This window comes from Danio rerio, chromosome 6 (assembly GCF_049306965.1).
Source record: "Danio rerio strain Tuebingen ecotype United States chromosome 6, GRCz12tu, whole genome shotgun sequence".
In the NCBI taxonomy this organism is placed as follows: Eukaryota; Metazoa; Chordata; class Actinopteri; order Cypriniformes; family Danionidae; genus Danio; species Danio rerio.
In genome coordinates, this window is record NC_133181.1 from 34,904,551 (window position 1) to 34,931,085 (window position 26,535).

General features: G+C 34.8%; 2 protein-coding genes across 51 annotated transcripts in view; one reads left to right on the top strand and one right to left on the bottom strand.

The window, feature by feature from the left end:
• The window catches only part of dock7 (dedicator of cytokinesis 7), a 78,642-nt gene extending 61,032 nt beyond the window's left edge, over positions 1-17,610 (top strand). For 12 of the 50 annotated variants that reach the window (XM_021477164.2, XM_021477167.2, XM_021477168.2 and 9 more), the window contains 10 exons: positions 57-200; positions 1,953-2,084; positions 4,313-4,327; positions 9,642-9,767; positions 9,851-9,940; positions 10,420-10,656; positions 11,767-11,910; positions 12,039-12,145; positions 15,914-16,081; positions 17,155-17,610. In XM_021477164.2, the coding sequence (XP_021332839.1) occupies positions 57-200; positions 1,953-2,084; positions 4,313-4,327; positions 9,642-9,767; positions 9,851-9,940; positions 10,420-10,656; positions 11,767-11,910; positions 12,039-12,145; positions 15,914-16,081; positions 17,155-17,197 (1,206 nt within the window). In that variant the 3' untranslated portion in view covers positions 17,198-17,610. Of the gene's footprint in view, positions 1-56; positions 201-1,952; positions 2,085-4,312; positions 6,031-9,632; positions 9,768-9,850; positions 9,941-10,419; positions 10,657-11,766; positions 11,911-12,038; positions 12,146-15,913; positions 16,082-17,035; positions 17,056-17,154 lie in introns of all 50 variants that reach the window. The other 38 variants (XM_021477165.2, XM_021477169.2, XM_073954293.1 and 35 more) reach the window with 5 other exon arrangements.
• Positions 17,611-17,651: 41 nt separating this feature from the next.
• On the bottom strand, positions 17,652-24,647 carry usp1 (ubiquitin specific peptidase 1). Its single transcript, NM_199579.1, is given in 9 exon segments — positions 17,652-19,252; positions 21,093-21,294; positions 21,383-21,547; positions 21,702-22,345; positions 22,443-22,609; positions 22,812-22,910; positions 23,780-23,906; positions 23,993-24,180; positions 24,555-24,647. Coding segments are annotated over 8 exon segments (2,319 nt in total). The 5' UTR covers positions 24,169-24,180; positions 24,555-24,647; the 3' UTR covers positions 17,652-18,513.
• Positions 24,648-26,535: the final 1,888 nt, after the last annotated feature.

The window sequence follows — 26,535 nt, forward strand, 5'->3', positions numbered from 1 at the left end:
GTCAGTCATTTACTTTCAGATTGTGATATATTATTGATGTCTTTGTCACATTGCAGAACATTTCCTCTAATGTGCTGGAAGAGTCTGCTGTGTCAGATGATGTTGTGTCTCCAGACGAGGAGGGCATCTGCTCGGGGAAGTACTTCACTGAAGCAGGTTTAGTTGGGTTGCTGGAACAAGCTGCAGCCTCCTTTTCTATGGTGAGTTCTTGATTTTAGCTTTAGCTGTATTCTATTTTCACTTTCATTTTTAAAAAATATATAATCAGTTTTATATGTACTGTTATTCAGTAATTTTATTATAAATAATTTGGTAATCATTTTGTTTTGGGGAAATATTTACTATGAGATTTAAAAGACCTCATATTTATTATGGCTTGGTTATATTCAGATGTTTCAATTTCATTATGAATAAGCAACTTATTTAATACATATCTTTTGTGGCATATTAGCAGATTTTTTTTACTACATAATAATAATTATAATTAGTCATTTGTTTTGTAATATAAAGTTAATGGTTTTGGATACATTCATTTGTTATTTTTTTTTAATTAACACGTTATCATAGATGTAAATGAATTACATATTGGTGGTTTTGTATTTATTAATAAATAATTTCTAATGAATTTCCAGATTGTACCTGATTAAAAAAAAAACTTCTTATACTGATTTGCAAGAAAGTCCTAATTTTGAGCCAGGTCTCTGTTGTTAAAGATGTTGTCAATATCAGCGAGATTTCCTAGTAAAATAAAGATGAAATTAACTTTGTCAAATTTGATGATGCTGAATAGATAACATATCACTTAATCCTTTGTATCCCCTGCATTATTTCTACAATAGCAGTTATTTTTATAAACTATTTTTATTTTAATAGTTGTTATGTAAAATATTATTATAATTATATTATTATTATTAATATAATCGTTGTTGTTGTTTTTATCCTGTCATTTAAAATTTTTGAATAATAATGTACTTTAAATACTGTTGATAGCTAGTATGTAATAATAAATCTTCAAATAGTTAAACTTGCACAAATTGTTATTTTTTTATACATACAAACTGCGCAATAATTATTTAAGTATTAATTTACTCCCTTCTGTGTTTTTTTTTATTGGGTTATATTTTATATAACTATATTTTTATATATTTATGGAATTATAAAAGCTTATTTATTATGTTAGGTTTTTATAGTGTGTGATGTTTTTATTTTCTTGTTGGGTCTGATGCTACGTAAATCCATTCTGCATTACAATTTGTTGTGATGTTTTGAATGAGAAAAGAAGGAAACTGAAACTGATATGCATGTTTATAAAGAATAAGTAAATAACAGCATAAAATGTTTATCGAAATAAAAAAAAAAGGTCAAATGCCAAAGGATTTATTTTAATAAAAAAAAAAAAAAACTAATTCAGAATGTATTATCTAAGCAAAACTTACTAATTTTAATGCAAAAGAACATCACATAAACACAGGTAAATAAATCTGTAAATAAACCTGTTTCTGTTTAGATGTAGTAAAATGCCTACAGATAAAATGTAGATCAAGTTAACTTTTTTCTTTCATTTATAATTATAATTATTTATTTATTTATTTTACATTTAAATCAAGATAAGACATAAAATAATCTCATACTTATGCAAATCGCTTCAGAATTGAATAAATATTTCTAACCTGGCTCAGAGGAAGATTGTTAAATGTTCATACAAAACATTGTAAAACCTATAACGCTGTCATATTTCATTTATCATGTTTTGTAAGTGTGACATGCTATTGCAAAACAGGCACCATTTAGGAAACTAGCCTTCCACAGTTATTCAAATATTTACAGTACATCTTAAAATACTTTTGTAATACATTTTGAGTGAAATAAAACATCTGGTCTGCCATCAAATAACTGTATTACATCAGATATTTTGTAGGGCATCAGCCACTCTTATCATCATTTCTCTCCAGGCTGGCATGTACGAAGCGGTCAATGAAGTCTACAAAGTGCTCATCCCTATTCACGAGGCCAACAGGGATGCTAAGAAGCTTGCCACTATTCATGGTAAACTTCAGGAAGCCTTTGGCAAAATCGTGCACCAGGTAAATGCTTATGTTCAACAAAATCATGCTTAAAATAGATGCTCGGTTTAGCTGAGTGTAAGACAACAAGCGTAAGCAGTGTAAGACAACTGGACTTTGTATGATTGCCCTAGTACTGTAGTACAAAGCAACAATCAGCCAGTTGTCTACATTGGCAACATTTTTGTTGTGTATACAAACAGACGTGAGTTCTGTGTGACACGTGAAAGAGACTTTGAGTTTACATGACTGCGTGACTCTGTTTATCTCTTCATCTGTGAGAGTTCATGGGCAATATCAGTGGAATTCACACCAAGAATGATAACTCTTATTAGCAGCTTTGAGATTTAAAACCACAAGCTGATTTAGCTTGGAATAATTCTAATTTGCTGTCAAAATTTTTTATTGTTCATAAGCGGAGAAAAAAAAAACACTCTAAATATGATTTCAACTATTTTTTGTGATTATTTTTGTGGCTGTTCTGAATAGTTGTAATTAGTTATTGTTGGTGTGAGTGCGTCTTGCTCATACTGTACAATAAGTTGATGATTTGAGCAAAACCACAGATTTTGTTTTTACTTGATGCCGCTTAAAAAATCCCACATAGATGTGTGTGAAAGGAGGAAAGCAGATTAGCATATATGCATAGGGGGGATTTTGATCTTGGTTTGTGAACAAGCGGTTGCATAGCAGCATGAAACAATAAATACAAGTAAAAAAAAAAAAATGTGGCAGTTATAGGAAACCCTGGCATGCCACCCAAAATCTATCATGATGTACAATCACTTTCTTTTATAAATGTAAAAAATCTAGTTATTTTATATTATTGCATGTGGTATGTACGGTAGGGTTGCATAGTCTTGTATGGCAGACACAGTCTAACAAAATACACTGCTATTTAAATGATTGGGGTCATTAAGATTTTTTTTATATAGTTTTTTAAGTCTCTCATTGTTACCAAGGCTGCATGAAAAAATACACAGAAAAGTAATAATGAGAAATATTAACATCTAAAAAAAGTCTTCTTCTATATTTTAAAATGTAGTTTCTTTTTTTTGTGATGGTTAAGCTGATTTTTATTGTTAGTGGCATTGCTCCAGGTTGCCACATGATGCTGTTAATTTAAAGCTCAAATGTTTATTTATTTTTATTATTATGAGTAGAATCACAAGTGTGATATTTATTTATTTATAAAACAGTTCAATTCAATAATGCGAGTTACATTTTAGATACAATAATGTCTATTTTTGTGTTTCAACTGGCACAGAATATTTGTATCACCTGTTTTTAAAACAATTTGCTTGAATAATCTATTAATTATCAATTATTAAGAAAAGGGACATTCCATTACCTACTATTATATTTAACAAGCCTAAACCAGCCAAGGCACCTGCCCTGCATAAAAACACAGATAAATATAATCTAATTAGCATCCAAAAAAAAAAAATTCCCTAGCTCTGCTTATTCTTAAATGATAGAAAGTTCAGTGAAACGTTCAGTGCGGGTCAAAGGTTTGGGGTCAGTAGGATTTTTAAATGTTTTAAAATACGCTTCTCCTGCTCACCAAGGCTGCATTTATTTCATTAAAAATACAGCACAAATTGTAAAATTGTGAAACGTTATTGCACTATAAAAAAACTGTTCAAAAGTAGTTTACCATTTAATTTAATAATTCATTCCAGTGATTTTATTGGTGAATTATTAGCTGCATTACTCCTGTCTTCAGTCATGTGATCCTTCAGAAATCACTCTAATATTTATAATAATAATAATAATAATAATAATAATAATAATAATAATTATTATTATTATTATTATTATTATTATTAATGGTAATAGTAATAAAAACAATGACTTGAGTAATAATTTAATTTAATACTACATACAATAAGTAATAAATAAATATTTAATAAAAAAGTATTTGACTATTTAATTTTTTTATTTTAATTTTTATTCTTGATGAACAGAATAATTTTATTTAAATTATTAAATAAAATTTGTAATAATAAAAAACTGACCCCAAACTTTTGACTAGTAGTGTATTTGATTTATTTTTAGGTATTGTATCATTATTAAGTCTTTTTTAGTTAAATCTCTAAATAAAACTGTACATTTCTTTTCCCAAAATCATACTGCCCCCAAACTATTAAACAGTAGTGTATGGTTTTCCATAAAGGTGAGTCTGGGTTTCTGCAGGGGGCGATTGTGAGCTGTTTGTTGATTTGTGCTGTATTCTCTCTGTTACACAGAGCACAGGCTGGGAGGTAGGTGCTGAACTTCATGGTTAATGCTTGGCCCATACGTGCAAGCTGTGGGCTTTTATCATGACTCTCTTTTGCTGTGAATTTGACCCATTAACCTTTTTTATGGACGTTTTTCATTTCTTCGTCCATCCCTTCATCTCTTTTTTTTATTATCTTTCCTATGGGACTGCTGTCAGTGGTGTCCGGACAGTAGCGTCCCCTCTCGTCTTCTCATCCTCCTCTCTCTTTCTCGAGGAGAAGCAATGTTAACATTGTCAGATTGACAGGCCATGCATGGAAGCCACTGTGACACTAATGACAAGATTTATTCATGAATGCGTCATTTCACTCCCTCGTTCGCCTCTTTCACACTGTTTCATCAGCACTGTCATCCATGTCTTTTCACCATGTCTTAAAAGCACAGGGTTCGATTTACACGAGTCTTGCTGATTATCTTGACGAACTGTTTTGCTCAAAAAATGACAATTCTTTAATTTTGCTCACCCTCATGTTGTTACGATCTCGTGTGACTTTTCTTTCTTTTATAAAACATGGAGACATTTTGAATTGCGGGTTGATTTTAGATGATAGTGTTGGGTTCAGTTCAGAGCTTACAACACTTTAAAAAAAACATACCAATGGGAAAAGTGAAAGGGAGAATACTTTCGAAACCAAAGATACTTAAATAGTGAGCAGACACTGTGGCTGCATCCAAAACTGCCTACTACTCAGTTTAAATTTAAACGTACTACTCGACCGTTAGAAAAGTACATTCTATACAGTATGAATGTGAAAAGTATGAATAAAGTACTACATCCGCCATTTTGTCATGGTCACGTGCCCTACCTGCGTAAGTTGTGTCACTTCACTCCCATTTATAAATTCTCTCGCGGGGAATCATGGGATAGTGCAGCATGCATGGGATGCGCACTTCAGAATTTCATTGGAAGAAGTAAGTCATCTTGGTATTTCTCGCATACTGATTTTCGAATTCTATGAATTTGGACAAACTACTTGGCTCACATACTGATTTTAGTGTACTATATAGTGTGGAAGTATGCGGTTTCGGAAGCAGCCTGTGTTTTTAGCTTTACAAATTGATCTGTTGTGTTCTATTGAATAAAAATCGGTTATACAGGTTTGGAATGACATGAGAGTGATATTTTAGATGAAAACTAAATCTGAATTTTTGGTATTTTGGCAAATTATGCTTAATTTTTCTTTAAATGGACTTGCCATGGTGATCATCAACTCCAAAACTATATTGACGTGCTCAAAGTGATGTCCAGTGACCTATTCTTTATGCTAGCTTTTGTTTTATGGCAAACTAAATCGATCCCTGAGTTCTAATTTACACCTGTTTGTATTACTAGTGTTCATTTTTACTTTTCTGCATGGCAACAACTCAACCAAAATTGTCCTATTTACAGCATTAAACCAGGAATGCACTGTTCCTTAAGTGTCTGTTTAATCTTTTTAAGACCTTTTTGTGCCTGCTTCTTCCTTCTTGCATGTTTATTGTTGGGTTTTAGTCTTTTTGTGTGTGTTTTTTAAGATATGGATTTATGGAGTTTGGTAGTATTGCTGTTTGTTTTGTGTATGTTTGTTTTGTTAGTCTTTCAAAGAGTTTCCTGGTTTCCTGATTAAAATGTTCTGTTCTCTCCTTTTTTTATTTCCCTGGTTGCTGACCCCTCCTCTTCCCACTTTAATTATTGTGTCTTGTGGTAAGTTCATAGTTTGAGGGTTTATTTCTATAGCTTTCTATGATTGAACAAACAAGCACACTGAACCAGAGAGGGGCTGAACCATCTCAGGCAACTGCAATCTGCAGCGCAAGATTTCCACGATATCGTAATGTCCATTGATTTAAATGTGCTAATTTGAATAGTTTTACGGGATAAAAAAAATTAAATCAAAATTTTGTTTAGACTGACAGAAAAGCTAAATTTTTTACAATCATTTTAAACAAGCCTCTATAATTTAAAGTACAGTTGTTAAGATGTGAAGTTGGTCTACATCTACTGCACAACATTCGTTCATGTCTTGGGATGATTTAGAAACGTTTTTTCGATCTGCTTCAAATGTTGACTACTGTTCTGTATGTAGCAGTTATATTAATATTACATTATATTCCATGTTTGTCACTAACATTACTTTATTTCCCATTCTGATGGAGTTTTGAAAAGTAGCATTTATTATATGATTTAGTGTTAATGTCTACGTCGAGTTGTACTTAATAGCATATTTGCTTTAATGAGCAGTTGAATAGGTGTACATAATAAAGTGGCCAATGAGTGCATGACTACCGTTTTACTACTTTTGATGATGTTAGTCGGCATTCTAGTTAAAAGACGCTCTTTAAAACAATTTATGACTACAAATATAACGCACAGCTACTTATTTTAAGAGTACTATATACAGTTAAATTATAAAATTATTATTAGAATTAATTAGAATTCCTTTAAAAAAATAAATTAGAAATATTATTCATCTTTTTATATATATATATATATATATATATATATATATATATATATATATATATATATATATATATATATATATATATATATATATATATATATATATATATATTTCCCAAACTATGTTTTACAGAGCAAGGAATTTTTTACTGTATTTTTGATAATATATTTTCTTCCTGAGAAAATCTTATTTTTTTTATTTTGGCTTGAATAAAAGCAGTTTTTAATGTATTAAAAACCATTTAAATATCAATATTTTTAAGCAATATATTTTCAATTGTCACCAGAACAAAGCATTATTAAACAGTTATTTGCCTAATTACCCTAACTCACCTAGGTCGCCTAATTAACCTAGTTATTGGAAATGAGTTATTAAAACTATTATTTTTAGATAATAATGTGTTGAAAAAAATCTTCTTTCCGTTAAACAGAAATTGGGAAAACTTATATACAAGGGGTGAATAATTCAGAATTCAAATGTATGTGTGCTATGAAAATATATTTTAATGGAAATTTGTCCATTAACACTTGTTAGAAACTGACCAAAATTCTAAAAAGAAGTCTGAGTATGGTTGGTCTGCTTTAGTTCAGCCCTTATCTGCACGTGACTGATACTTCACTTCCTGTGTGTAAAGCACTCAGACATGCTTCTGGCTCTCTACACATACACAACTATAATCAACAACTCTTTGTTTTTTTTTTCTTACTGTGCTTTATTTGCCTTCCTTGTAACTCCCGCACATATTAGTTCTGTCTATCATTCTGTTTCTATTAACGTAACCGTTTCAGTCTGGCATTCTGAATTGGGCCACAGCGACACGTTTTCAGCACTTCCTGCATCATAAACGTTCTGTTTTGCTTCATTCCTTGACTCTTGTTTGGAGTGCAGATGTTGCTCACTTGCTGTTTAAGGACGTCAGGTTTTCTTTGGTTGTCCTGTCATGTCCACCTCTTCTAATACAGTTTTCAGAGAAAGGTCATACTGTGTTCAAAACTGCTTCTTGCTGCACTGTCTTTCATCTTGGCTCAAACTCTCGTGTTTTTCAGTTCGATTTTTGTGATGTGGAGATCCTTACTTTCTTCTCAGCTACTACTTTCTATAAAAGATCAAATACATTAACCTACATATATGTTGCGCAATAGTTCGGGGCTGGTAACATTTTTAAGAAACTGTCAAATATTAAAATAGATGGCAGTAGCTTTAAATTGTAACAACATTTTATAATTGTTTACAATGTCATTTATTACTGCATAGAAAAGCCATTGGCCTGCAGTGGCTCGTGATCTTTCATGATCAATTTTGTATACTTATTTATTTGTTTAAGAAGTATTTATTATTACACACTACCTGACAAAAGTCTTGTCTCCGATCACAGTTGTTAGAGCAACAAATAATAACTTGACTTCTAGTTGAAATCTGGAAAAGTGGCAGAAGGTAGATTTTTTTCCGATGAATCATCTGTTGAACTGCATCCCAATCATCACAAATACTGCAGAATGCCTACTGGAATCCACGTGGACCCAAGATTCTGACAGAAATCATTCAAGTTTGGTGAAGGAAATATCATGATGTGGGGTTACATTCAGTATGGGCGCGTGCGAGAGATCTGCAGAGTGGGTGGCAACATCAACAGCCTGAGGTATCAAGACATTTGTGCTGTCCAGTACATTACAATCCACAGGGGAGGGCAAATTCTTCAGCAGGATAGCGCTCCTTCTCATACTTCAACCTCCAAATCAAAGTGCCTAAAAGCAAAAAAGGTCAAGGTGCTCCAGGATTTGCCAGCCCAGTCTCCAGATATGAACATTATTGAGCATGTCTGGGGTAAGATGGAGGAGGAGGCATTGAAGATGAATTCAAGGAATCTTGATGAGCTTAGAGTCCTGCAAGAATGCTTTCTTTGCTGTTCCAAATGACTTTATTAATAATTATTTGAGTCTTTGTAAAGATGTATGGATGCTGTTTTCCAAGCTCATGGGAGTCATACACAATATTAATTCTTTTTTCCACTGCACCATGACTTTATATTCTATACTGGACATGATTTCTGTTAAGTAAAGTCAGACCTTTTTGTTCTAATTAAATGATTAAAAATCAAGGCATAATCATATTTTATTTTGGTAAAATAAGTGGCTTTTACCTTTCATATAAACCACTTTTGATACCAAATGATTTATGACAAGACTTTAGTCAGGTAGGGTAAATGCTGAAAATGTGTCTGCAAAAAATATATATATATTTTTAAATATGCAATACATTTTACCCTCTATTTAATCTAATAAATTGCTTTGCTAAATGAAAGTATTAATTTCATAAAAAATATTACTCACCCCAAACTTTTGAATGGTATTATAAAATCAACAAACAAGACATAATGCTATTAATGTTAATAATAATAATAATAATAATAATAATAACAATAATTCAAATCAAGCGGTGAAGGTGAAGGGGTTGAAAGCTTTTTTTTTTCTTCTTTTTATCTGAAGTTTTGTTGAATATTTTCAGATGTGGTATGTTAAAATAATATTGTGTTAGTGCCTGTTTTTTCTTCTTCTTCTGTATTTCAGTGTTATACAATTGCATCACTATTTCCAGTGTTGAATGCAGTTTATGTAAACATGTGCCAGACAATGTTTACATGGCTTTTGTCACTTGATAACTTGCTGCCAAGAGAAAATGTTATGTTTGCCTCATTGCACTTTACCTTTCTTTACGAGCAACTGTTTTAGAATGTCAACCCATGACATACTGTATGTCAACGTGTATCAACAGGACTTCTATTTCTGTGTTATCTGGCATTTGAAAAACTTGTTGCTAAAGATGACACATTTGTTTGTTTCAGGATGGAAAGAGGATGTTTGGCACCTATTTCAGAGTTGGATTTTATGGTTCTAAGTTTGGTGACTTGGATGAGCAGGAGTTTGTGTATAAAGAGCCAGCTATCACTAAGTTGGCAGAAATCTCACATCGACTTGAGGTATTTGATTTGGTTTACATTTTCCATTTATTTTTTTTACACGTTTAACCTTCGCTGTTGTAACAATTCTGTTTAAATTTCAGAGTTTTTATGGTGAAAGGTTTGGTGAGGATCAAGTTGAAGTCATCAAAGACTCAAATCCAGTCGACAAGTGTAAACTGGACCCAAATAAGGTGCAGTGTTTAGATTTGATTACTCTTTACAGGATTCCCACACTTTCATGAACTGCAGATTCAAGAACTTTTTATAACACCATTCATTTTAAACACCTTTGTAATTCATACCTCAGCATATGTATAAGTATCACTATACTTAATATTTCAATTACACTTCAAATTTACTTTAGAATTTTTCAGAGATTGACCATTTTAAAAAGTCATGTTCAAAGAACTTTAATAAAGTGTGTCTAATTCAGTACTGGTAATACAATTTATTTTAACACTTGGGTACAATTAAAACCAAAACCAAATTTAATTTAAGCACTTTCAAGGACCTATGTTTTTTTCAGTACTTTTCAGATATTTGCATATGTCTGAAATTGAAACTCTTTTAAAGAAGTACTATTTTCATGAAGCGCTGGAACTATGTTTTTACTTTTTGTATAGATTAGATGACAAAAATATTTGACATGATTTTCTGTTTCATTATTCAGGCCTTCATTCAGATCACGTATGTTGAACCATACTTTGACACTTATGAAATGAAGGACCGCATCACATATTTTGATAAGAACTACAACCTGCGGCGCTTCGTCTACTGCACACCATTCACACTCGATGGAAGAGCTCATGGTGACCTACATGAACAGTTCAAACGAAAAACCATCCTTACTACCTCTCATGCGTTCCCCTACATCAAGACCCGCATTAACATCATCCACAAAGAGGAGGTAAAAACACACACACCCTATTGGCGTAGCTTCAGACATTGTATATTCATTCCCCCAAGCAAAATGTTGTGACATTGTTTTGTATCATTTGGTACATATGCAGTAATACAGTGCTCATTTTAAAGCTTCCAGCTTACACTGTCCCACCATCCCTTCGTGTTTTGGTTGAGATCACGTCAAACATCGAATAAAAAGCACATTTCAAAAGCTTTAAAATAGCATAACATAACTGTAAACATGTTGGACTGTGCAATTGTTAGTCGAAATCATTTTATTAAGCTACACGGTAAACTAGACAAAAGAACAACTCTTAAATGGTTTACTTTCACTTTTGAATGCACGATTGTGTACTTAAATCGTAGTGAAAAGTGACATCCTATATGTAAAATAAAGTAAGTATACTGGCTGTGCTTTATGATATCATCTTAAACTTCTGGTATGATTTATTAATTGTTAAAGTTAGTGTCTAAACTTGGTTTTGTTCATATTTGAACCTGTTTTGTAATTATATTTTTGTAATTAGCATTGAGGTTCTGTTTCAGTGTTTTCATTTGGATACTTCAAAAACAATCATCTGCTTTGTCTGATGATGAACAAGAACAGGGACGTACGGTCTCTGTTCATCTGTTTTCTTCCACTGAAATGAGCCTAAATGCATCTGTTGATTTATTTAACTACAACTGTTTAGTAAGTTAATAGTTTGATACTGATTAGAACTTGAAGTGGCCATGAGGTCTTAAAATATTCTGAAAATATCTTTAAAAAGTCTTGAAAAGGCATTGAAATTACCTTTAGGATTCCTGCATATACACTATTATCCCTTAAAAGTAATTAATAAAATTAAGGATAGCCATAATAGCTTACAAGCTCAAAAGTTGAAACCTAAGGTGTACCAAGGAAATCTGAAACACAAATGGAAAAAATTTTTTTAAATATTTTGTTCCAGTTGATTGTGTGTGTCTGGTATCCCCCTGTGCTAATGTAAAGCTGGTAATATGACACACACTGTCAATGTGAAAGCCTCTATGGGTATTTACTAGGAGTGTGTAAACGCTTGTTAGTTCACTTTAGGTTGAGGAAGGATTTTAAATGTTGATATGTGCCTTTCAGATCATCTCCACACCTATTGAAGTAGCTATTGAGGACATGCAGAAGAAGACACAGGAGCTGGCCTTCGCCACTCATCAAGATCCGTCTGATGCCAAAATGCTGCAGATGGTTCTACAGGGGTCTGTTGGCACTACTGTTAACCAGGTGACTCGCCGAGCCTAATAATACATTTGAAGCAGAAGTATCAAAAACTTTTACCCACAGAATGTATATCTTAAAAAAGATTCACAGATTTAAAGTTTGAGTATATAATGTCACAATTTACTCAACAGGGTCCTCTCGAGGTGGCCCAGGTGTTTCTGTCCGAGATCCCAAGTGATCCTAAACTCTACAGGCACCATAATAAACTACGACTGTGCTTCAAAGACTTCACCAAGAGGTTTGATACTAAATGCTTTCAAATGACAGTTTAAGGTGGCTTTTAGCATGTCTGCTCCACAAGAGCTGGGAACAGTTTTGAGGAAACTCTTATAAGCTTGTACTTCAGAGCAGGCACTACGGTGGCCGAGAGAGCTTAACGCACTGCAATTTAAGAAAACAAATGCATTTACAAAAAACACCAGCAAATAAAGAAATGATCTTTATCAATTTTACTGCACACGTATTGCAAATTGGTCACAACACAAACAACTAAAGAAACGCGCTGCAAATCGGTCACAACACTTGCAAATATCAAGGTAACACAACAGAAATGTTTCTAGGGGACCCAAAACCACGACGGACCCTGCTGAGATATGGATGTGTTATTATGCTGCCTGTGGTCATGACACAGTGACTGTTGCTCAGTGAAGTGATTGGTGGTCTTTGAAAGGGGAGTTGTTTTAAGTACATTTTAATATCCTGATTACATGACATAATAACATCCATATCTCAGCAGGGTCCATCATGTTTTTGGGTCCACCTTGAAACATTTCCGTTGTGCTAAGTGGATAGGAACTTCCGGTAAAAAGTGTACATTGATCAGGCGAATACATGTCTTGCAAAACACCAGGGGCCTCATGTACGAAGACTTGCGTTGAAATCATACTAAAACATTGCGTACGCACAAACCTGTAAATGTGCGTACGCAGAAAAAAATTCAAATGTATGTAACACTGCCTACACAGAACGCCACGCATATTCTCTTTGTTCATCCGAATTAACGTAAAACTGAGCGCAACATGCAAGAGCACAAAACCTCTCCTTGCCTGCCGTATGAATATGCTAATGACTCTAATTTGGCAAAACCAAATAAAAAAGCAATGGCAAAAGCAAACAAAAAGAGAAACTTTGAACAGAATGTGAATTGGAGGTGCTCCTTTTGGAGGTAGACCGGAGAAAAAAGGTATTATTTGCAAGTTTGTCCTCGAATTAATAACAAAAGAAAAAAATAGAGTGGGAGAGTTTAGCTGACATGGTTAATGCAGTTGGGTCTGAACAGCGTAGTGTGTATGTACGCAGCATTGATACGAGGCCCCAGGGGTCTCATTTATAAAGCTTTGTGTAGAAACCTTCTTAAAAGTGAACATGGTGGGCTACATTTTTTTTATTTAATTTTTTTTTAATTATTATGGATCAATTAAAGTGGTTAAATTAATTAAATGAGACCTCAGCACAGTATTTTAAAGTGTTACAAGGCATACTCATTAAGCAAAGCTAATAGCTGTTTTTATCCATCTAGTTTGTATGCATATTTTGGAATGTTGGATTAAAATGCATAATGGAAATTCTAAGATGAGCATACATTTTGAAAATGTGCATTAAAAGTCATCCGTGTAAAATAAACTTCTTATAAGCTCTGCAGTTTAGTTTCAGTCCTGCTTCAACACACCTCTGAGTATCAAACAAGTACAAGCAGTCTATTAGTTTGATCAGGTAAACTGTGCAGAGCTGCGGCCCTCCAGGAACTGAGTTTGACACCTGTGTTGTAATGGGACTGCATTAATGAACAAACCAATGAACCAACCACATTGAACAACACTGAAATGTTGTTTTGATTGTTCTAAAAGTCCTTAGCTAAAGTGGTTCATATTATCTAGGCCCGGATTGGCTAATCGGGAGGACCGGGAGAATTCCCGGTGGGCCGGTCCGTTTTTTGGCCGCGAGGGCCGGTGTCCCTAGTTCCAGAATCTGTAGCTCTCAGCAGTCACACTTTTTAAAAATAATTTATTTATTTACTTGACCACAGCCTTCTTATTCATTATTTTACCACAGCTCTGCTCTTTTTATCTATTTTCTCGTAGCCTCGTGAGCTGGATGCAGCCTGCAGGTTAAAGATGATATAACTAGATAAGTCACCTTTCAACATACAGCTGTTGTGGTACAGTGGTTAGTACGTTAGATTATGACGCGGCCAACCTGGGTTCGGTCCTTGTCTGAGTATCAATTTTTTTTTTTCATTTTTATTGTTAAGACATAATACTGTAAGGGTTGTTGAACATTTGAAGTTCTAAAAGAGCTGTTTTCTCAAAAAAAGACGTGATAGTGTAATTAGAAACTGAATTGGAAATAACCTTATTTTAATATAGTCAGTGGTGAACTGAGGTGGGCCGGTCTGAGGCTTGAAACTCCAGGGGCCTCATGTATTAACGCTGCGTACGCACAAAAACTTTGCGTACGCCAGGTTTCACGCTCAGAATCGCTCACGTTTGGATTTACTAACAATGAACTGAACGTGGGAATGTGCGCAGCTTCACGGCAGCTTTCTGGCAGGCGTACGCACATTTTTTGTGCGTGTCTGTTTTATTTCCATTGGCGACTCCTAGAGGCAGTTGTGTTAAATTCCTCTCTACAAAGTGACTGAGCCTTGCAATGGCAGCTGTATGAGACGGGTTCATCGATCTAGCAGGTAAATACGATTTCCATACCATACAGTTGAGCAGCTAAACATTAAAGCACAATTTGCAGCAGTCGCCTGTTTTCCCAATGTAATCTGAGCTATCTACTGCACGCACATTGCTATAAAGGCACCATCTGAAGATGAATTTGCATTCGTGAATCAGAAACATTTCCATTCAATAAATGTGCAAATAAAATATGATGCACAAACTTATTGATGATTCATACTTGTCTTTCTCGTGATAAATAGTAGGCAAAATCTGATATGTAGCGGGGGAAAAAAGAAGAAAGAGTTCATCAGACGCTGGATTCGAGCCGAGTTCATGCTCGAACGTGTCAAAACATGATGACATGCGTCCTACGAGCGCGCCACTGAAAATGTTGCGAGTGTTGCAACATTTTACAGATATAAACCACACTATTTCTTTTTTTAATGCACTCAGGGCGATGTTCAGACCCAACTGTGTTAACCGCATCAGCTAAACTCTCCCACTCTATTTTTTTCTTTTGTTGTTAATTCCGGAGAACAAACTTGCAAATAACACCTCTTTTCTCCTGTCTACCTCCGAAAGGAGCACCACCAATTCACATTCTGTTCAAAGTTTCTCTTCTTGCTTGCTTTTGCCTTTGCTTTTTCGTTGGGTTTTTCCATTAGCATAGTCATTAGCATATTCATACGGGGGAGGAGGCAGGGAGGGGTTTTGCGCTCGTGCGTGTTGCGCTCAGTTTCACGTTCATTCGGATGTACAAAAGAATATGCGTGAGATTCGGCGTACGCAGTGTTTCATACATATGAATTTTTTTCTGCGTACGCACATTTACAGCTTTGTGCGTACGCAATGTTTTAGTAAGATTTCCACGCAAGTCTTAGTACATGAGGCCCCAGGGCTGAAAAAGAGTCCCACTCCGGCCCTGATATTATCACCGGAAATGTCCTGAATGGCTTTGCTTCCACCGTTCGTTTACTGCATTTTATCTTTTGAGGTGCAAGTAATTTATTATGCAAGATAAAATCTCATTTTTTTGTGTTATATATATTGGCGCCAGTTTATCAGGAAGTGACGATTTTGAACTTTTTGACTGATGGGGTGGAAACAGTGCTTTATTTGCAAATGTATTATGCGATATTCCAGTTTGGCGCACAAGTCTTATTTGCTGTATTTGGATGAGAACACTGCTATTGTCAGCAGTTTTTACCATTGGTATTGTGCTCTTTTCTCAGTCTCAATGGTATCTGTACCTGATGTGAAGGCCCCTAGATTAATGCACTTTGCACTAATACAGTTACTATTTGAAACTGCCTAAATTCAACTTTTAATGACCTCCCTAGGTGTGAAGATGCCCTACGCAAAAATAAGAGTCTGATTGGTCCAGACCAAAAAGAGTATCAGAGAGAGCTGGAGAGGAACTACCACCGGCTGAAAGAAGCTCTGCAGCCTCTCATTAACAGGAAGATCCCACAACTCTACAAACCCGTGTTACAGGTCAACTCGCACAGGTCAGACAACAAAAATTCACAGCAAACGCTCTTAACACATGAAAAAATAAATCTGCAGAAACTTTGTTGTATGAATGAATAATGGTGTGAGCTGCTCTTTGAAGAGCGCTATTAATATTTCAGTATTGCACCAAGTCACAGGGTTCACCATACAGCCCTTAAACATCAGTTCACTTTCATCAGTTTAGTACATATGAAAGAAAAATTGATAATTTTTTGGTTTAGAAATGGGGGGTGCAGTGGGTATCGCTGTCACCTCACAGCAAGAAGGTTGCTGAATTGATTCAAAATGAAAGTATATTATATAAATGGGTACTCTATTATGTGAAATATAATCTTCAGGCCGTGTGCTTCATTTTAATCAACTCAGAGGCTGTATGTAATAGTTGGGTTACTTACAGTGCTCAGCATATACAAGTACACCCCACACAAATCTTTTAAATTGATATTTTTTAATCGGAAGCTTTATAATATTATATTTGTGCGTATACATTAGATTAGTCAGTACTAAAGCCAAATCTAGATCTTATCTAACAAAATTACTTACGATATCGGTCCAAAAACTAGTACACCCAAGTGTATATTATAAAAAAATATTAAATGCAAATTTTAAAAAAAGAGGAAAAAACAAGACGAGCAAAAAAGACTTAAATTTTGTAGGTTGTATTTTTTTTTTTGCAATATTTTGCGTGAATTTAATTGTGTTGTTTTTCAATTTCTAAATTTGTTTGTTGACTACAATATTACTTTAATAAATATATCTGTTTAATAAATCTGTTTTGTTTAAATGCATCAAAATACATTTCCTATATTCATGGAGGAATGGATAAAAATATTAATTTTCAGAATGGGGTGTACTCAATTATGCTGAGCACAGTATATTGGACATTATTGTCTAAAAGCTGTGGGAGTTTGGAATGTACTTAACCTCTTTTTTCACCCTTTAACATGCAGCAAAAGGACGGCTTGACAAGGTAGCCGAGTTGTTGATGGGGATTTTTTAAACAGTTAATATAACTGTTTGAGCATTTTTACTCTCCGTCATTCATAACTGTATTTTTTCTTTCTTTTAGAGACTCTTTTAGCAGAATGAGCCTTCGCAAGCTAGACATGTGAAGACCGAAGACATAAAAAGAACAAATGCAATTTTATTTATTTGTACATATATCTATGCTCCTCACACTATCAGTGTTTTTGCCATGAAGTAAAAGGAAAGATAAGTGTTAAGACGTTTGGTACATCATTCCAATTTTGTATTAGTGTACAAAATGGCCTGTTACATGATCATAAGAGCTGATGGTGAATTTAGCATACAAAGTGTCAAACCTGTATTCAATTCCTGTGTGCACTTTTTTTAATTTAATTTTTTTACTTCATCCCATTACATTTTTAATAACCATGGTACAACTTGAGAGTTTATTTAATCCTCATGGAAAAAGCAAAAAAAGTGATTTTGTTTCAGCATTATGTAGTTTTATGTACCTTTTGTTTACGTTGAATATTTTGCTAAATAAATACTCTTATAGTCATCTCAGTGTGCTGTTCAAGAAACTCAAGCACGATGCTTTTCTTTTTTATATGCTGGTGTTTTAATGTGGTAAATAAGAATCTACATAACCAGACAATAGAAAAATATTTACATTTTCCCTCTGTCCTCAAATATACAATAGAATACCATGTAGTAATAGAGACTCTACACGAAGGGTGTTATTTATTGCTCAGAGATCTAGCTGTACTGGTAGGGCCTGCTTACAACACGTAAAAGGAGGAAAGCTTCTTCAGACTGGATTGAGGTATGGCAGAGAAACTACAAAAATATGTCACTTTATCATTGTGGTCACTTCTATATAGACAATTAGTACACTCTGTCCTTTCAGAATCGACCACTTGTCAAATGAAGCTTGATCTCTGTGTGCAAATAGTCATAACTGCCGTTGGGAGCAAAACAATACCTGTGTCCTCTACTATCAACAATGTGAAATCTACACTGGGTTTTAAACTATGAACATCCTCTAAAACAGGGCAGTCAAAATGCAAATTCATACTCGAGACGAAAACTCAAACAACCAAAAATTGATCTCATTAAAAAAATATAAAACATCAGTGCACAATAAAATTACTTGTGCCAAGATTTTAGGGAATGCTTGAAAGTACAGGAAAGCCGATGTGCACTTCAGTAAGTGCCAAGGTGCGTTTGCATGAGGGTCACTAAAAAGCAGATGACATGGATTCACTTATCAAGAACAAAGAGTGAAGGAACAAAAAGGGAAAAAGTTGGCAACAAATGCCACAGCCTTAAGAGTTCAAATCTGCTTCCTGCTGACATCTGTTCCAAAAACATACATATCAACTATCAACACATTTCCTGCACAAGTACTTAATGTAGTTCAGCAAAACTCCGTAAGTATGTTGTCCGAATCCACTTGCCTGTTTTACTGAGAGACTCTCTTGTAGAAGAGCAGGTATGGTGTAGAGGTGGAGCACGTCTCTGGAGAACAAGCACGGAGGAAGTCCTCTTCTTCATAGAGTCTCACTTCAGAGTCATCAAACAGCATCCACTTTCCTTCAAAGTCCAGAAGATTTCTGAGAGCGAGGTCAAAACTGACCTGTGTCCCGTCTGCCACAGCATCAGCGCAGTCTTCCTCTGGCTCTTTCTTTACAGCGTTCTGAAGGAGAGCACGACTGGACAAGCTGGATGGCTTGTCTGGATTGTTTTGCTTGCTGTTGCTGAGTTCATAGCTGGTGATGCTCCTTTGTCCTCCTAAAAGGCCAACACCTTCAGAGCACCTCTTGCCTGCCGTTTTGCTGGACATGTTATTAGTTCCGCTGGTTCTGGCCACATTTCGCCCTCTGCCAGACAAGCTGAAGGACACCTCGCCATCATCATAGTCGGTTTGAGAAGTTTCCTCTTTCTTCTGTTTCATGTCTTCTTCTTGGTCTCGGTCATGCTCTTCATCCTGAGTCTGAGGCTTGATGTTGGTGTGATGGAGATCCATCATGCGGATGTAGGTGGTGTAGTGACCGCTGCTGATGGTCACTCCACTATGCATGACCACGGCGAAGAGCTCATAGTCTGGAGAGTCAGGCTGAGTGCACCACTCATGCAGGGAGAGTTTCAGAGGAGTCTGCAGAGGAGTGTTCACCTTGGAAAGGCCAGCATAAGGGTCCATCCTGTTTTAAAAAAATTCAAGAAATTATTAATTGTTCCAACTGCTCAAATCTACATTGCGAACTTGATTTAGGGCTGCACGATATTGGACAAATCTGATATTGCAATATTTTATTTTCTGCAATACATATTGTGATATGAGTAGTTTCAGAAGATGGTCTGAATAGCTCTTTGACAGTTTTCTGAGGAGTCTAACAGTATTCTGTTACAGAAATGAAATGCTTTACTTACAAAAAAAAAAACAAAACTTTTTTTTTTGTCTAAATATATTTAAAAAATTAGAACAAGTAAAAATATTGTTTAGTTTTAACCATCAGAAGAAATAAGTGAAAATTTAAAGATTTTGTTTGTTTTAAGGAAATTATCTGGCAGTGAGGTAAGTAAAATCTTGTTTACACTATGCAATGTAGATATTTGGATTAAAAACAAGTAAAATATTCTAGGTAAGAATTTTTTTTTTGCATAAATCATATAAAAGTCCATATAAATATAGTGATTAAATACCATGCGGTAGCTCCTGCTCCTCTATAATTCAGACTGGATATTGCATATCTTTGCGGTTTGAGTATTGTGGATGCGCACATTGCGATATCGATGTTGAAATGATACAATGTGCAGCCCTAACTTGAATTGGCCTGAATTAACTGTTTTTGTTTAGAAACGCATGTAATAAAAAACTGAGAGCAGTTCTACTGCTATCAGGTAGGTATTGTACTGTTTTTCCTAATAGGCCTAATAGTTAGTCAGGATTGTGACCCGAGGGGTGCAGGCTCGAGTCTAAGGACAGGCAGGGATTGTAGGTGGGACTTCCACCCTCAATATCGCGACTAAAGCAACTGAACGGTCAACTGCTCACCCCTCTGGTGAATATCTGTGTTTGCACTTTGAAGTGCTATATGCACAGCACAAATTCTGATAATGGGACACCACAATTCACTTCATTTTTCTTTTATATAATATACAAAGTAATTATGTGATAAAAATTATATATATATATATATATATATATATATATATATATATATATATATATATATATATATATTATAGGTGGGCATAGATATTTTTTAATCTAGATTAATCTCACTGTAATCTTGAAATTAATCTAGACTAAAATGGCTCATTTGAATTCTGTCGAAGGCATTCAGAATAAATGTGCTACCCAAATAATGGCTAAAAGTAAGTCTTTGAGAACAGGTTTCTCAAGCCAGGTGGCGCATTAGACCAGGGGCTAATCTCCAGTTTCCAAAATGCATCACAAACTGCTTGAGAAACTGTTCTACTACGATAATTGGTGACGAAAATTAATTATGTTCAGTAAGATGTACTTGTCTTTACTAACTGTTTATTCAATTAAACATAAATTTTGAACTGTAGGCCTACATAAGCTCCAAACAGCGAATAATAATAATAACTTTTTTGATTACCTTAACTGAAGTAAATAGAAATGGAATGAAGACGTGGAGTATGCAGATATTAGTGGCATTATTGAAGTAAACACAGCAGTCAAACTATTACCATCATGTAGGACTTTTCGCCATATTTTCCGACAATATCCACACACTTCAGTACAGTAAAGGACCATGCACACACACACAGATTGAAAGATGCAGAAGTTTTTTTTTTTTCATTTAGTGTGCATTAATAAACTCCTTAACACTCTCACCAGTCCTTACTCCTTATTTGCGTCTAATACCCCAGTTTGTCATGGGGGCATGAATGAAATGTTCATGAGTGAAATATCCAGAAGGGCAACCCGCTGATTTGATTATATATATATATATATAAGCTTTATTGTGGAAAGCTAGTAAACAAGCACTAAAATCAATATAGGATACATACTCTGAGCCATTGGCAGCAAAGCACTTCAGATGGATTGTGATGACTTCTGGCGTTTTGTCAAACAGAAGACTTCTCTCAGCTTCTGTGTAGTGATGACAGGTCTCACAGAAATATTTATCTTGGCCCACAATACGCTCAACAGATGCAAACTGAGATATGGCCCACTTTAGAGTTTTCAGCTCGGTCTTGGGATCTGGAGAAACTGTAGAAGGAAATGTAGTCATGATGAGCATCTGAAATGTTCTAACTAGCATAAAAAAGCAAACACAAAGAGATTTAAATGTACTCACTCTCAGAACTAGAGTCAGAAGAGAGGGTTTCGTCTTCTTGCACAGGCACACTGATGTCTTGAAAATCCTCTCTTCTCTCTGTGAAACACTCACATTCCAGACAACGTGTCCGCAACACCAGCTGACCCTGAAACATCCACTTCAGCACATCCAGGCCTGATTGCTCTAATTACACAAGAAACAAAATGTTAATGTTTTTGTTTTCAGATAATATGCTAATTAAAATTCATTTAAATAAACCAATTAAAAATTACTCCTCTATTAATTGTAGGATCTGATTAGGACATGGGATTTAATCAGAAAATGCTACAACATTTACCTTCATTCTTTCCCAGATCCTGTTTAACTTCATGAGTTTTGTTTTCATTCTCAGAGTTGTCCTTGTCCTGTTTCTCCTGAGAACTACAATCTGACTTCTCCTTGGTCTCTCCTTTTGCTCCTACATGTGAAGTAATTCGTCCCATGCTGCGAAACTTGGAGAAGATGCTAGGCTGCTTCCCTGATGGCCTCAACCAGCCCAGCTTCCCTCTCCTAGTCCTCTTGCCTGTATCTTTAGGTGGACTGTCATTCTTCTCTTCTTCTGTGGTGCTATCCTTCTCTTGCTCTTCTGTGCCATTCCTCTGCTCAGTAGCTGAATTCTCTGTGCTTATTTCACTGGAGGACTTGCGTTTCGAGCGGGTCATAGGCACGTTTTCTTCATTTTTCTTAGACTTGCTTTGAGATTTTGGCTTCTTCTTAGCATTGCCTGCTTCTGTGTCACTCTTTCTCTTTCCACTCAGCTGGCTGTCAGAGCTCCCGTCACCATCCTGGACAGACTCGGTTCCATTGATCATTGTGGTGTCCTGGTTGTCTGTTTGCTCTTTTTTGATAGTGTCACAGGCCTCCTGAATGTTCGCAAGAATGCACTGCAGGACCTCCTGTGCGTCATGCTGCAAGTAACCCTCATACATTGGGTTGAGCTGCCTGCAGAGGAAAAATCAAATCGAAAGTTAGTTCAATAGCATATATATATATCCAAAGTTTTTTTGCCGATGACTGATATTTTGGCCCACATCAGTACCTGAGCGCATTAAGCAGTTTACGTGGTGGTGTGGCTAGCTCTCCATCATTGTATTTTTCTGGGTTAAGCAGGAAGCTGGACTGCAGCTGCTCCACAGAGGAAATGAGGCTGTGGAAACTGCCCAACAGCTCCATGGGAACAGGTAGGGTGTTCTCACCAGAGTCCCCCTGATAACAAAATATCATTCAGTGTTTAACGCAATTATTAGCTGTTCTGCATATTTTGTGACATAATTAGCAGCCGCTTTTAATGGAACATATTTTAAATTTCTGTATTTACTTTTTTTAAGACTACTGATACTAATATTCTTTTATTTTATACACACGTAATGCAAATGTCTCAGGAGATTTTATGAAACTAAAGACCAACCTCATTGTTGGCACCCTCTTCTTGCGGTTTGTCTTTCAGTTTAGCCACATGACACAAGGACTTGATGGCTTCTTTAAAACCAGGACAGTAATATAAAACCTGCAATTAGAAAAGGTCATTAATTAATTAGATCCAAACAACTAACAAAATGCAGATATTACAGCAAGACACAACAATCTACATCTTTTTTTTACCCCACAGATGTCACTTTTTTTAATATCTGTATTTTGCAGCAGCTTTCAGTGAAAAAAAACCAACCAAAATTAATTTTATTTTATTACACTTTATTTACACTATTTTCAGATATCAATACATATCTTAAAAAGCTTTAAAGTTTATTTTTTCACAATTTCATTAAATTACATTCATTTTAATGGGATTAAAAATGGTAATTTCCTGAATATGTGTATACACACACACACAACCGGTCAAAAGTTTGAGGTCAGTACGATTTTAAAATGTTTTTAAATAAGCTTGTCCTGCTTACCAAGGCTGCATTTATTTAATAAAAAAACAGTACAAATAGTAAAATGTTATTGCAATATAAAATAACTGTTCAAAAAGTTTATCATTTAATTTAATCATTTATAATCACTCAATAAAATTTAATAGTTGAGATACATCTATTTGGTTAAAGTTATGATCTTAGATAAGACCTTAAAACAAGTTTCAAACAGAACCAAAATTATAGTGAATTTTTTTATCCTCAATCTGTTAAAAATGTTTTTTTTTAATATTCATAAATTATACCATGTTTAAATTATATATTACATAATTTGTATATTAAAAAAATTATGTAATAAAAATAGCTCTCTTAGTGTATTGCAACTCATCAACAGTGGGAATTACGTTTAGAGTTAGATTTTTTTTTAATAACGATAATACTTTATTCAATTCACCTGTGTTGTCCTGGCTAAGAAATTGTGACAATTAATAATTGAAGTGAAGATACGATGAACAGCGCATACCTGAAGGATGCTATTCAAGTAGCAGGTGTTCCCCAAATTATTAAACCCAACGAAGGGGACCAGGCTCTCGCGCTTCTCGCAGGTAAGAGGAGACGAAGGGCAGGGCAATGGCACAACCTGGTCATGACTTATAGGGGGAAATAATGAAGCATAAGTTTAGGAAAAATTTAATTTCATCAACGTAACTGATTGCTCCATGAAAACATGCCATACCAAATAGTCTCTTGCGGCTCAGCGGTAACGTTACTGTTGTCTTCTGGCGGGGCCTCTGAGAAGTCCAGAGCGCGTTTGGTTTCCTTCTTCTGAAAGAACTTCAATGAGAGTTTGCTTTTCTTCACAGGACTGCCAGCTGCAGTCACAACTCCACTATCACTGTGCAGCCCGGGCATTTTAACCTTTTACTGATCAAAATGTAAAAGAAACAAGTAACGTTAAACGTCAAAACGGAACAAGTTCAGCCAGAGTCTTCAACATCAGCCACAAACCGCGTGAAAGCCTTGAAGTCGGATGTGCTCTCGAAAACAAAACAAGCACTTTCTACAAGTAACATGACTTTCACATTCAATGTTTCACACATATGATTGATTATAGGTTAATATTCACGGGGTCGCGTTTCGTTTTATCATTATTAATTCATTAGAGTGAACACACGTATAGCAGTGTTGCTAACCGAGTAACGTTAGCCGCCCAGCCCACACAACATGCAGGTTCATTTCTGCAGGAGTACTTCAGAGTTACGTAATACGAAACAAAACTACGTTTAAAATGATATTACCTTATAAGACTTCTTATGCAAGGGTTACATTTTTGCGGAGTACACTCTAAAAGTACGCGGTTTCGCGTTAAATATAAACAACTTGACAAGCGCGTTTGCTGTAGAACTTGGCGCTTTTTCCACGACAAGGAGTTGCGTCTAGTGCCTGAACAAAAAGAGACGGTCGCTTAAATATTCCGACATTAAAGAAGGTGAGACGCGCAATTTGTTACTAAATTAGTATTCTGAATAAAATATATATCATTAGTTTTTCGAAACCATTATTAAACATCTAAATACTTTTCCTGGCAAAATGTTGGGCTACCTATCGTCTTGTGTGCCGTTTTTAACCGATCTGAGATCAGCATTGTGGGTTATTCTGACTGGGGTTTGTGAACATGTGGCTGAATTTGGATCAGCGTAAATAGGGTCCATCGCAGGAAGCCGCACCGATTGTACAATTTTCGGTAGAAACGTCTTTATCAATGTGTTATTTTGATCAAATATTGATATTTTAAATCGCATTTTTGGAAAACATTTACTCCGTGTCATAAAATATCTCTTGAAATTTCTCTTGAAAACAAGAGTAATGGTATTAACGCTTTGACTGACTGCTCTACCAAATGGTTGACCGTTTTTAATAATGACTGTTGTTAAAGTAATTGAATGAATGACTGTTTTAAATAATGTTTACACACAGCATTGTTGGTTCACAAAAAACAAGCAAACATAATCCTGTTGCATTACTACACTTGATTTTGGTTTTATTGTAAAAACAAAACGTGTAAAATAAGAATGTAAAATATTTTACAGCATACTTAAAAAGTAAACATGATTTAGTATTCAAAAATGTGTTTTTTTGTTGTTGTTTTTTTAAGGTTTTTTTAACATGACAAATTTGAAAAAAAAAAATTTATTGTATAAGATATGTATTCATTCCGGTACTTTTACCATAAACCGACACATCTACCATTTGGTAGACGTTGATATTTTAGAAATTATGGGATGTGCTGAAAAAATGCATCGAGTGACTAGTGGCATTAGGAGTTAAGAAATCAATCCAAACATTTATTTTCTTGGTGGGGAAGTAAAGGGTTTAGAAGAATGCATTAGTGAATTATTAGTGTTGTTATTAGGGAATAGTTTGGGAAATTTAAACACGAGTAAAACGGAATGCATGCTTTTACAGTCTAAGATGCAAAAAGCATTTCCTACCTTTTACCAGCAGATGGACATCTAGAGCAATACTGAACCAGCAATGCTAACCAGGACTTGCGATTAACATTTCACAATTATATTTTCTTTTTTTTTCTGTACTAACACTCACATATTTTTTTCATTAATTACCATTAACTAATTACCATTAATTCCATGGAAAGGTAGGTATATTTATAGATGCTTTAATTTTTGACTTATTTAGGCTGACTAAAAGAAATGCTATGTGCAATAGCGTTTTATGGAGAATAGCATTGCACAGAAAAACACAGCTGTCAGTTCACCTACCCACGTACTGTATATTACTCAAGAGACAACTAATCTGCAGATGTGCTTGAAGAGGCTGATCTCAAACCCTTTGAAATCACATTTTAGCATCTGCTGATGGGTTGCATCTCTAGAACTCCCTTGTCAGAAAAATGTGAGGAAGACAAAAAAATGTAACTTTTTGTATGGAAGACTGAGGCTACGGTTTTCAAAACAGCTATAAATCAGTAAATACACTGGCATGCATTCAGGCAAATGTTAATCATGCTTTTAATGTTTATATGAAAATATTTTAGGCTGAAGAGAGTTGGCCCTTGTTTTGCCCTTGTTTTTGCAATTTTGTGCCTTTTCTTGCTATATTTTTTATCATTATGATTTGAATATTTTATCATAATGCTATATAATGCACAAATACTAAATTAGTGGATTCTGATGATTCTCTTAGAAAAAAATATAAATCTCCATTTCAGCACAACTGTTACAAAGTAACAGTTCAGAAAACGTTTGACTGAGATGAATG